Source organism: Nannobrachium achirus (genome assembly GCF_963921795.1).
Source record: "Nannobrachium achirus genome assembly, chromosome: 4".
Taxonomy (NCBI): Eukaryota; Metazoa; Chordata; class Actinopteri; order Myctophiformes; family Myctophidae; genus Nannobrachium; species Nannobrachium achirus.
Genome location: NC_137813.1, coordinates 66424308 through 66436574, shown reverse-complemented (window position 1 = coordinate 66436574; position 12267 = coordinate 66424308). Strand labels below are relative to the sequence as shown.

Below are 12267 nucleotides of genomic sequence, written 5' to 3'. Positions count from 1 at the left end.
CTGAATAACATGCTATCTAAATGTAATTTTAACCTATTTGCATATTTCAAGGCTTGGTCTAAGGTGGAGTCTGAAGAGGTGAGTGGTCAGATTACAGTGGTTCACCATCCCTTACAGTCTATGTCACTGGTTCCTTAACATAGTGAAATCTCGCAACATATTTCTAGTATGTGTCATTATTTCGACTAAGGGTTTGGGTTAGGTTTAGGCATACCGGTAGTTTTACTGAGGTTAGGGTTTGGGTTAGGTTTAGGCATAGTGGCTAACAATCACTAGGAACAAATGGAACGTCGAACAAATGTTATGTCGAAACACTGGGTCGGGATTTGTAGGTCGAGGACAAATTAATAATAATAGTTACCTATATTATCCCGCGGGGGAAAATTCAGATATCGCAGCCCAACCCAGCTGCTTTTTTTTTTTTTTATCAGCTTTAACTCAGCTGAACTCAACCCAGTGATGCCCACAAGGAGCACAAGGGGGAAGGGGAGCAGTGATAGCTGGAGCGGGGAATCGTACCTGCGGCCTCTGGGGCCTCCGGAGTCCTAGGTGTGGACACTAACCACTCAGCTATTGATTGATTGAAGATTGAAGAATTTATTAGAAGTTTGCAATAGAAAAAAGTACAGTTTCATGACAGTACAAATCACTGGTACAAGGTCAACTAAAAGGAGATCCTAGAAAGCCGAGGCTTATTTCCACAGGAACCACACTTTAAGTATCTCATATAACATTGAAAGACAGACGGATAGAACATAGTACTTTATCTAGGATAATATCAGTTTCAAAAGCATAACATCAAATACAAAAGGCAGAATACAAAGAAAAGGGGGGGAGGAGCATGGGGGCTTAGTCTATTTACAAGTCACGGGTAGCTGCTGTCTGAAGGTGACTTTTCATACCAATTTTGAAGGAGGCTAGGGATTTGCTCTCCTTTAGGGCTTGTGGAAGAGCGTTCCACATGTTGATGGTATAGCAGGAGAACGAGTTAGCGCCTTGTTTAGTGTTAAATCTACGCTGATGATAATTACATAGGATCCAGGGTTTGTTTTATTTTAAACTGTAAGATGTACACACATATGTTGTTAAAGGTTTAGATTTACATGCTCGAGAGACATTTACACTGTACACATGTATATGTGAAGAAGATCCATTTGCCTTGTTTAGATTTGAAATACAACTTGGGTTTGGAATTAAGTCACAATTAAAGCCGGCCTTTTTTCTCAGTAGAACTGGTTTGATCAGATTACCATTTTGAATGAAGTTTGAACTGATTGTCATTGGAGCAGCTTTAAGGTCTTTTCTTGTTCACTTGTGTGTTCTGTTTTGTATATCACTGCTGTAAAACAAGTTAAAAGAGAAAATGTATTTTTTCTCTAACATTTACATAGTATTATTGAATACACTGGTTGGAGACTGTGTTGAGTTCAAGCAAAATGCGCAATGCTTGCTTAATTTTGTTTTCATAAATATGCATAATGGTTGGGTACACTGGTTGAGGATTTGTGAGGGCCAACTTGTGCACAAAGTTGACGTATCATTCTCCTAAAGCATGCATTCAAACAATATAGTGTTGTTTTAGAGATAAGAGATGATGTGATGTACATTTATTAAAAAAAAAAAAAAAAGGGGAGATTTATAGATAATGACTTATGAAAATATATGTCAATATGAAGAAATTATGAGAACAAATGCAAGTAACCTGGTGTGAAATTATGAGAACAAATGTGATATGGTCATAAAATGTAATTCTCTTCGATATTAATATGAACTGTGAAACTATATTTTGGACATTCAGTCTGCTAAAAGTAGGGCTACAGCAGCAGCTGTGGCCAGCTGTTCCATCGGGAGGGGTCATATCCTTTGATTCACAATGAATGTTGATTGTCCTTTTGTTTACTGTCTGCGTTTTGAAGAACAATCTCCTTGATCAGTAGGTGTCAAGTATCTCACTTTGTAAACTTCCAAACCACCTGGTGAGCCTAAAACAGGCCTCCTACCTGAAGCCTGCGAGATAACCTTTGACCCGGTTCCCACACACCCCCTCCCTCCCTCTGACACACACACACACACACACACACACACACACACACACACACACACACACACACACACACACACACACCACCACCACCACCACCACCACCTCCCCCCCCCCCCCCCCCCCCCCCCCCACACACACACACACACACACACACACACACACACACACACACACACCTCCCCCCCCCCTTTCCCCCTCTGTCTCTCGGTGTCTCAAATATATCTATCTGTATATCTTACAGTATGTATTTTCATATAGTTTAAACATCATGTACCAGGTTGTAATGTATTGTATTGATGTATCTGATGATTGACAATCAATGTATGTACTGTTAGTAGAGGAAAAAATAGGCCAGAAGTTGACCATACCCCTACCCGGGGTAGAACAAAACGCGACATAGTTTTTTCATATCTTTAGGATGTCCCTTTCATGAAATGGATTGTCCCGAGTTTTGCTTTGACTGCAAAAGTCATGAAATTGATCCATGAAGGGACTCACCACATAAGCAAAAAAAACGCCTATCCTGAAAGATGGAGTTCAAAGTCAAACCTTTGTCATTTTCTACCTGCAGGTTGTTTTTACCTCATACTTGCACAGATGGTCTACAGGTAGTGTCCTTACATCCCAGAACAATCAGAATGCAAAAATATGGTTCTGTTTTGAATCTGCTGCCTTTTATATAAGGACTTTCTATAGGCGGAAATGACATTCCTAAGGAAAATTCCCCTGTAATCCTTCTATAAGGGGTAGTACAAACTATGACAAAGTTTTTTCATAACTTTTACTTGTCCTCTTCATGAAATGGATGGTCAGTAGTTTTGCTTTTACTGCAAAAGTCATGAAATTGGTCCATGAAGGGACTCACCAGACCACATAGGCAAAAAAACACCTACCCTGAAAGATGGAGTTCCAAGTCAATCCTTTGTAATTTTCTATTGCTGGTTGTTTTTACCTCATACTTGCACAGATGGTCTACAGGTAGCGTCCTTAAATCCCAAAATAATCAGAATGCAAAAAAGTGATTTACCAAGAAAGTGCAGAAATATCCCCACACGTTAATCATACACCATTTCCACTTACTGGTAGGGAAGGAGCTGGAAACAAGGGCCTACTACAAACTTGATATCCCGGTATCAATAAGCTTTGGGCTTATCAAGCTTGTTATTAAGCATAGCGGCCCATGACATCATGTTTAAATAATCAAGACAAGAGACGATTAATACATTGTTACAGTACTATTCATAATATATAGCCATTTAACACTTACTGCACACTAATGAATGATTTTCTAAAGATATTAAATGACAATATTTTGTACTTTTGTCAATTCTCATCCTCATAGACAAACTCAGACTCACAACAACTGGCCAATACAAAAAGATACCAGTTCTGTTCAGAATCTCACATCTCACATCTTCCCACAAAATATGATAAAGCGCTCAACAGTGGGCTTGATAAAAGCCCATGGGTCAATAAGCAGGATAAGGTGCTCATTATCAATACAAATTAACGAACTCCATTCAGATTGTCAATAGGGAATACACCAACAACCAGAAGAAACCAGAAGAATATGTCATAATATGCTTGTATTGTGAATCAGGAGTGTTTCTATATAGACCTACTGTATGTGTGCCATTCTTACTGCATGCCAAATAATCAAACAGGAGCTTTTTCTCATTTTAATTTATTTCGTTTATTTCTTTTTCAATATTTTCATATCAACAACTAATTTGAGTGTGAGGGGGACTGACCAATTTGCAAAGCTGGTCAATGGATACAAAGCTGTGATCTCCCAAATTCTGACATAATTTTGTCAGGAGATTTCGTGACGTAATCGGCTGTGTATCTATTGGTCAATGGCTGGTCAATGGATTAATTGAATTCCGTCTTACTATTTATGTTATAGTAATAAATATGGTATGATGGTATATATTATTATAATATAAACGGTAAGAAGGAATTCAGTTCCCAGTGGATTACAACCAAGGGCCACTACAATGCTCTACAGTCAAGGCTGGTATAAAAGGATTGTGTCATTTCTTGTTTATTTTAGTTTACAGGCAATGTACTGTAAATACAGGAGCAATATTATGTACAACACAATCCCACAGAGAGACATTGAGGCACGTACTACTTTGACTGCAACAATCCTTATCATAGCAGTAGAGTTGGGTGAGGTCTCTTACTGCTTGGTGCAGGCTATTTTTTGAACAGGACAGGCTTTGGTGATGTATCCTTTAGCATCCAACCCTTCCCAGAATCCCAACTTGATTCCACAGAAGGGGTTTGGGGACATGATTGTGGCACCATATACTGTACCAGTTTGGTACATAGCCTGTTGAGCATTCAAAAATATCCTCAGTGGGAGGCAGATGTGAGACTGGCATGTCTGTCGTTGTCGATGCAAGAATACAACGGGGCTCATCAAGACTAGAACACACCAGGCCTTTTGCCTTCTTTTTTAGGCCATAGAGAGTGAGGGCATATTGTCTTGAACATCCTGAAGCCTCTGGTAGACTATCTGTCAAGCCAAAGGTTCTCAGACCCTGACCTAATTTATATGTACAGTACTATGGATATACTTGTGTTGCTCGTCTACTATGTCAGTCAACAACTCCTTGGAATAGCTGCCATTTTCATGCATGCTGGTCATGGGATAGACAACGATACATCCCAATGTCTGATATTACAAATACATTGGGAGTGGCTTTGTGTGAGAGTCTTCTAGCATGGCACGCATTGACTGGATGCAATGCAACGAGCAGCCTGTTCAGAATAAGCAATAATACAGCTTTCAACAAGCTGCCAGCTTGTTTTTTTTTTTCATTCATGAACTTCAGGATCTGAGAATCTTTGGCTTACTGCATGCCATGCCAAATAATCAAACATTGGTCAGTCTCCCTTACACTGCTCAAAATAGTTGATTGAAAAAGAAATAAATGAAAATGAGAAAAGGCTGCTGATTATTTGGCATCAAGAATGGCGCACAAAGTGTAGTGTATTCTACTGAATATAGGCTTACATACTGTACTGCATTTAAGTCTGAATACCATAGACTGCTTATAGAACAATATGTTTGCTGCTTTTGAGGTGAAGAGAATTAGGCCTTGGGATGTATGGACACTACCTGTAAACCACCTGTGCAATATGAGATAAAAAATGACAAAGGATTGACTTGGAACTCCATCTTTCAGGGTAGGCTTTTTTATGGTGAGTGCCTTTATGGATCAATTTCATGACTTCTGCAGTAAAAGTAAAACTACTGACCATCCATTTCATGAAGAGGACAAGTAAAAACACTGTCAGGGTTTGTACAACCCCTTATAGAAGATTATCTCCAGGATCACAGGGGATTCTTCCTTAGGAATGTCATTTCCGCCTATAGAAAGTCCTTATATTAAAGGCTGCAGATTCAAAACAGAACCATATTTTTGCATTCTGATTGTTCTGGGATGTAAGGACACTACCTGTAGACCATCTGTGCAAGTATGAGGTAAAAGCAACCTGCAGGTAGAACATGACAAAGGATTGAATTGGAACCCCATCTTTCAGGGTAGGCGTTTTTTGCCTATGTGGTGAGTCCCTTCATGGATCAATTTCATGACTTTTGCAGTAAAAGTAAAACTCGGGACAGTGCATTTCATGAAGGGGACATCCTAAAGATTTGAAAGAACTATGTCGCGTTTTGTTCTACCCCTTATAGAAGATTATCACCAGACTTACAGGGGAACATTCCTTAGAAATGTAATTTCCGCCTATAGAAAGTCCTTATATAAAAGGCTGCAGATTCAAAACAGAACCATATTTTGGCATTCTGATTGTTCTGGGATGTAAGGACACTACCTGTAGACCATCTGTGCAAGTATGAGGTAAAAACAACCTGCAGGTAGAAAATGACAAAGGATTGACTTGGAACTCCATCTTTCAGGATAGGCGTTTTTTTGCCTATGTGATGAGTCCCTTCATGGATCAATTTCATGACTTTTGCAGTCAAAGTAAAACTTGGGACAATCCATTTCATGAAGGGGACATCCTAAAGATATGAAAAAACTATGTCGCGTTTTGTTCTACCCCGGGTAGGGGTACCTCAAAAACTAAGGCTCTTTTTTAGGGTTTTTTCCTCCTCTATGTAATAGTACTCTGACAATTGATGTATGTATGTATGCGTATCTGCTTAAACCAGCCTGTGATGATCCTCCTCTCTCCTGGAGGGAGGAGTCTACCTATGCATATATACTGTTGGTTGGCTACCATTCTGGGCCTTCATTCTCTGCTAACAGCCACGTGCTGTCACTAGACAAATGGGCCCGGACACAGATATGCTTTCTCTCATTGGCAGACTTTGTCAATGAGACTGAGCATCCATTTGAGTTGTGTTCGTGAACAATAAACTACACCAGAAACCAGACCCAGTGCGTCTTATTCAAACATCTCTCAGCACCGTGTTTGCCTCCGGAGCATACAAAATGTACGCTCTAAAAACAGCTGCCCCGATCCATGCCAGATTTTGCACACACACTCCTTGCCTGCCAAACTACAACCTCCAAGGACCCCCGGAGTTTCGGGGACCCCCAGGTCCCTGGGGGACCCCCAGGTGTAAAAAATTACCAAATGTGCAAAAATGACCAAATGACCACCCCAACGGGGCTGCTCTCTCTGTGTCACACACACACACACACACACACACACACACACACACACTCTCTCTCTCTCTCAAACATAATGTGTGACCTGCCAAGTGGCAAGGAATGTTGCCACTGTCCTCTCTCTCTCACACACACACACACACACACACACACACACACACACACACACACACACACACACACACACACACACACACACACCCCTTCACACCAGGGAGTCCAGGAAGGATGAGCCTCCATGCTTAAATAAACAGACCTGGGTCTAGAGCTTAGAAGTTCAGCCCGAGCCCGACGGGACCCGACGGGTCGGCGCGGCGCGGGCTGGGCCGGGCTCAATTTGTCACGTAAATGTCGGGCTTTGGGTCGGGTCGGTCTTTTATAATCCGGTAGGCAAGCGCACGGTAACGTGATGTCTCTGTGACTGTGTAAGCTGCGCTGCACCGTGCACTGCTTGACACAGTTGAGCGTGTGTGACTGTATGTGCGCTGCTGCGCAACGTTCAGACAGTTGAGCACATGAGCAGCATTCAGTTGAGAGTGTGCTCCCGTGTGTGTGTGTGTGTGTGTGTGTGTGTGTGTGTGTGTGTGTGTGTGTGTGGCGGTGGCTGCTATGGCCAGTGGGTGCCTCTCGCTGTGGCAGAGCGGAGCGGAGGAGATCGTTGAAACCATTCACAGACACTTTTGGATTTCCTAATAATATTATAGACGTAGTGTGAATGTTGTAACTATAATAGCCTGTACGCCTGCTTCCTGATTGGCGACGGCCGTCAGCTGTGTTTTCCAGCGAGGCTCCGATGTTTTTTTTCCTCCATAATTAGGACGGTGCTTGTGCTTGCTACAATGTCTTTTATATATATAAAGACAGTTGGAAAATGGTAGAATGACACTGTTCTTAACGAATCACCAATATTGTATGAGGAAAAAAAGGATGCTGCCGTCTGCATCATATAAGCTTGTTGTTTAGAATGTCGGTCTTCGGGCTGGGCCGGTCTCCAATTGTCAATTATGTATCGGGCTTGGGCTCGGTCCGGGCTGAAATTCTGACGGGCTGGGTTGGGCCGGGCTGACTTTTTTAGGCCCGATCTAAGCTCTACCTGGGTCCACTATCAAGATCTGCCTGTGGGTGTGTCTACTTTTAGCAGGAGAGCTTGCATCTTGCATGCTAGTATTGGCATTTCTCCCAAACTCAATGAAGACAACACACTTTGGACACTGCTCCTACAGAATTTGCCCTAAAATCACACAAACCACTACACAGTATCTCTACAGTCACCCTGCTCCTACAGATTTTGCCCTAAAATCATGCACACCAGTACACAGTATCTCTACAGTCATGTAATCACAACGCATCTGTCCCATCTAGCGCCACCATCAGGACGATTTTGCACAAACTACTTTTTGGCCTATTTATGGAGATAAGCGACGGTCGCAGTTACTTGCACACTATCCAAACCTCCACCGGCTGTCCCTCCGTCACTCCCTCCGTCACTCTGTCACACGTCACACGTCACACTTTTGCCCTGCTCATATCTCTGCAACCGTTGCCCCGATCCATGCCAGATTTTGCACACACACTCCTTGCCTGCCAAACTACAACCTCCAAGGACCCCCGGAGTTTCGGGGACCCCCAGGTCCCTGGGGGACCCCCAGGTGTAAAAAATTACCAAATGTGCAAAAATGACCAAATGACCACCCCAACGGGGCTGCTCTCTCTGTGTCACACACACACACACACACACACACACACACACACACACACACACACACTCTCTCTCTCTCTCTCTCAAACATAATGTGTGACCTGCCAAGTGGCAAGGAATGTTGCCACTGTCCTCTCTCTCTCACACACACACACACACACACACACACACACACACACACACACACACACACACACACACACACACACACACACACACACCCCTTCACACCAGGGAGTCCAGGAAGGATGAGCCTCCATGCTTAAATAAACAGACCTGGGTCCACTATCAAGATCTGCCTGTGGGTGTGTCTACTTTTAGCAGGAGAGCTTGCATCTTGCATGCTAGTATTGGCATTTCTCCCAAACTCAATGAGTTCATTGTCTTGAGTTAAATTGCTGAAAGTAGGCCTGCCTAATACAAGTGTAACTATACACGCAAAAAACATTCCCCCCCAAAAAGCAATATTTAATTGATTTCATTCATAAATAAAAGCAAAATCTAAGAAATTCTATACATTAGGAAAAGTATGTTTAAGAAGTAGTGAAAATAGCTGATCTACAAGCTCACTGTGAGCTTGCACATCAGCTATTTTCACTAGTTTGGGCCTGGTCAAATGCCTAATTTCTCTTTTGGGTCTGAAACACACACACACACACACACACACACACACACACACACACACACACACACACACACACACACACACACACACACACACACACACGTGAGCAACATGACAGAAATTAGAACCACAATACCTCCAAGTAAACAGTTTTAATATTTTATTATGGTGTTATAATTTTATTAACAGTGATTCAAGTGACAGCAGGGTTCATAGTCTACCTCAGCCGTTCTGGTTTCATGAAACTAAGGTAATATTTAACATGCTGACCTCTGCTAGCCATCATAGTATAACATGTCATTCTTTATAATGTCATAAAGAGATTGTTCCAACGTGATGATTCTATATTAGGATATAGTGTAAATAGTACAGTACAGTTAAGTGCACGAGTAAAAGTATTATAATAGTCTGATACATTTTATAGTAAAGCATCTCGATGTTTAATACTGAGATAATTACATTTCTATAATTCCCCTAATATTAATTACCATTTATTGTTGACACTAGTACTACCAGTAAGACTCCCTAATCGGGAGATAAGCGACCGTTGGTCGCTTATCTCCATAAATAGGCCAAAAAGTAGTTTGTGCAAAATCGTCCTGATGGTGGCGCTAGATGGGACAGATGCGTTGTGATTACATGACTGTAGAGATACTGTGTACTGGTGTGCATGATTTTAGGGCAAAATCTGTAGGAGCAGGGTGACTGTAGAGATACTGTGTAGTGGTTTGTGTGATTTTAGGGCAAATTCTGTAGGAGCAGTGTCCAAAAATGTGTTTTTTAAAAATCAGCCAGATGGTGGCGCTAGATGGGACAGATGCATTTTGATGACATGACTGTGTAGTTATGAACAATAGCTAATGTATACAATTGAAAGTGAAAGAGATGACCTTTTTAACATTCCAGCATTTACAAAAGCAGTTTCTGTTAGCTAAAGGGTGGGCATCTGTATTTATGGTTGCTAATATGTGGCTATTGTTCTGAGGTTTCAGCAACGATCACCTGACACTCCAGAGTTTCAGCGTGTATAGTTACACTTGTATTAGGCAGGCCTACTTTCAGCAATTTAACTCAAGACAATGAACTCATTGAGTTTGGGAGAAATGCCAATACTAGCATGCAAGATGCAAGCTCTCCTGCTAAAAGTAGACACACCCACAGGCAGATCTTGATAGTGGACCCAGGTCTGTTTATTTAAGCATGGAGGCTCATCCTTCCTGGACTCCCTGGTGTGAAGGGGTGTGTGTGTGTGTGTGTGTGTGTGTGTGTGTGTGTGTGTGTGTGTGTGTGTGTGTGTGTGTGTGTGTGTGTGTGTGTGTGTGTGTGAGAGAGAGAGGACAGTGGCAACATTCCTTGCCACTTGGCAGGTCACACATTATGTTTGAGAGAGAGAGAGAGTGTGTGTGTGTGTGTGTGTGTGTGTGTGTGTGTGTGTGTGTGTGTGTGTGTGTGTGTGTGTGTGACACAGAGAGAGCAGCCCCGTTGGGGTGGTCATTTGGTCATTTTTGTACATTTGGTAATTTTTTACACCTGGGGGTCCCCCAGGGACCTGGGGGTCCCCGAAACTCCGGGGGTCCTTGGAGGTTGTAGTTTGGCAGGCAAGGAGTGTGTGTGCAAAATCTGGCATGGATCGGGGCAACGGTTGCAGAGATATGAGCAGGGCAAAAGTGTGACGTGTGACAGAGTGACGGAGGGAGTGACGGAGGGACAGCCGGTGGAGGTTTGGATAGTGTGCAAGTAACTGCGACCTACGGTCGCAATTACTAATAGGATTAATACATCATCACCATCATCATCATCATCATCATCATCATCATCATCATCATCATCATCATATCTAACTACGTGGTTCCAGAGTTACACTGATCTTCCATGGTAACATCTTCAGAGGGACAGTAAGACCAGTGTTAATGAATGGAAAGAGTGTGTCAGTGAAAGTGTGTGTGAAGGTGTGTATGTGTGTGTTAGTATCAGGATCAGAGAAGGACAGCTTTCCTTTGTTCCAGTCCAGCTGGACTCTGATCTTCTTGGGGTTCTGCTTCAGTGAGAGGACAGTGGCTGACCCTGGTGAGGAGAGTGCTTTGTATTTACCTTCATATAAACATATGCTCCAGTATTGACCCCCTCCCTTTCCCTTCCTCTGATAAGACTCTGCTGACACACCCAGTGCCCAGAATGTGTTGTCTCCAACCTCAACATCCCAGCTGTGAGTCCCAGAGTTAAAGCCCTCAGAACCCAGGACATGGGGCCAGTGGTCAAACCTCTCTGGGTTGTCAGGAAGCGGCTGTTCATCTCCACGTCTCACACTGGTCAGATCATCAGACAGGATGAGTTCTGGATGGGCAGTGTTGGGGTCCAGAATGACAGGAGTGTAGGAGACAATGTCCTTCATCTTTTCCCAGACTCTGAAGGTCAGGTTCTTCAGGTGTTTGGTCTCGTCTATCAGTGCTCCTGAGACCGGCTGTGGGTCCTGCAGTGTGAACTGGACTCTTTCCACTGTGGTCTTGTAGTTCTGCAGGAATGAGATGTGTTCAGCTCTCAGATCCTCCTCTATGGCTCTGATTGTGTCTGAAAGGGTTGATATGTCTCTGTTCAGACCCTCAATCTTCTCCTTCACCATCTGAGTCTTCTGCTGCTCTTCCTCCCTCAGTGCAGTGATGCTGGCCTCCTCTTCCTCTTGTAGAAACTGATGCATTTTCTTAAAGTGTTCCTTCATCTGCATCTCTGTGTGTCGGGCCCGGACCTTAATGTGTTCTGCTGTTTGGTCACAGTTTGTTTTAACTTTATTAAAGACCTCCAGTTTCTCCTGTAAAGGCTTCAGTGATTTCTGGACTTCCTCCTTGTGATCCAGTGCAGCTTCATCGATGGGTCTGAAACTGTGGTTGATGTGTTTTTTAGAATCCCGACACACAAAACAAGCTGGCTGTTGACATTCCAGACAGAACAGTTTGAGTTTCTCAGCATGCAGACTGCAGAGAACCTCAGACCCTGTTGAAGCTCTCTGATGTCTCTCCTGTATGAAGGCCTCACACAGGTTCTTCAGAGCCAGGTTTCTGGGTGGATCCACAGACTGTTCCTCCCTACAAACTGGACATGCTTTTATTACCTTCTCTCTCCACCATTCCTGCAGACAGGCTTTACAGAAGCTGTGGCTGCAGGACAGGAGAACAGGTTCTTTAAAGATGTCACGACACACAGGACAGGAATAATCCTCTTCTGGGCGAGTCCTCTTCCTGGATGCCATTTTGTCCCT

At 43.0% G+C, this 12267-nt stretch overlaps 1 protein-coding gene across 1 annotated transcript; it reads right to left on the bottom strand.

The window, feature by feature from the left end:
• Positions 1 to 10851: 10851 nt before the first annotated feature.
• LOC308283131 (nuclear factor 7, ovary-like) lies at positions 10852 to 12258 on the bottom strand (the record flags this gene model as incomplete). The annotated part of the gene is made up of 1 exon (XM_080723512.1): positions 10852 to 12258. The coding sequence occupies one exon, from the start codon at positions 12256 to 12258 to the stop codon at positions 10852 to 10854; it is 1407 nt and encodes a 468-aa protein (XP_080579638.1).
• Between the last annotated feature and the right edge of the window lie 9 nt (positions 12259 to 12267).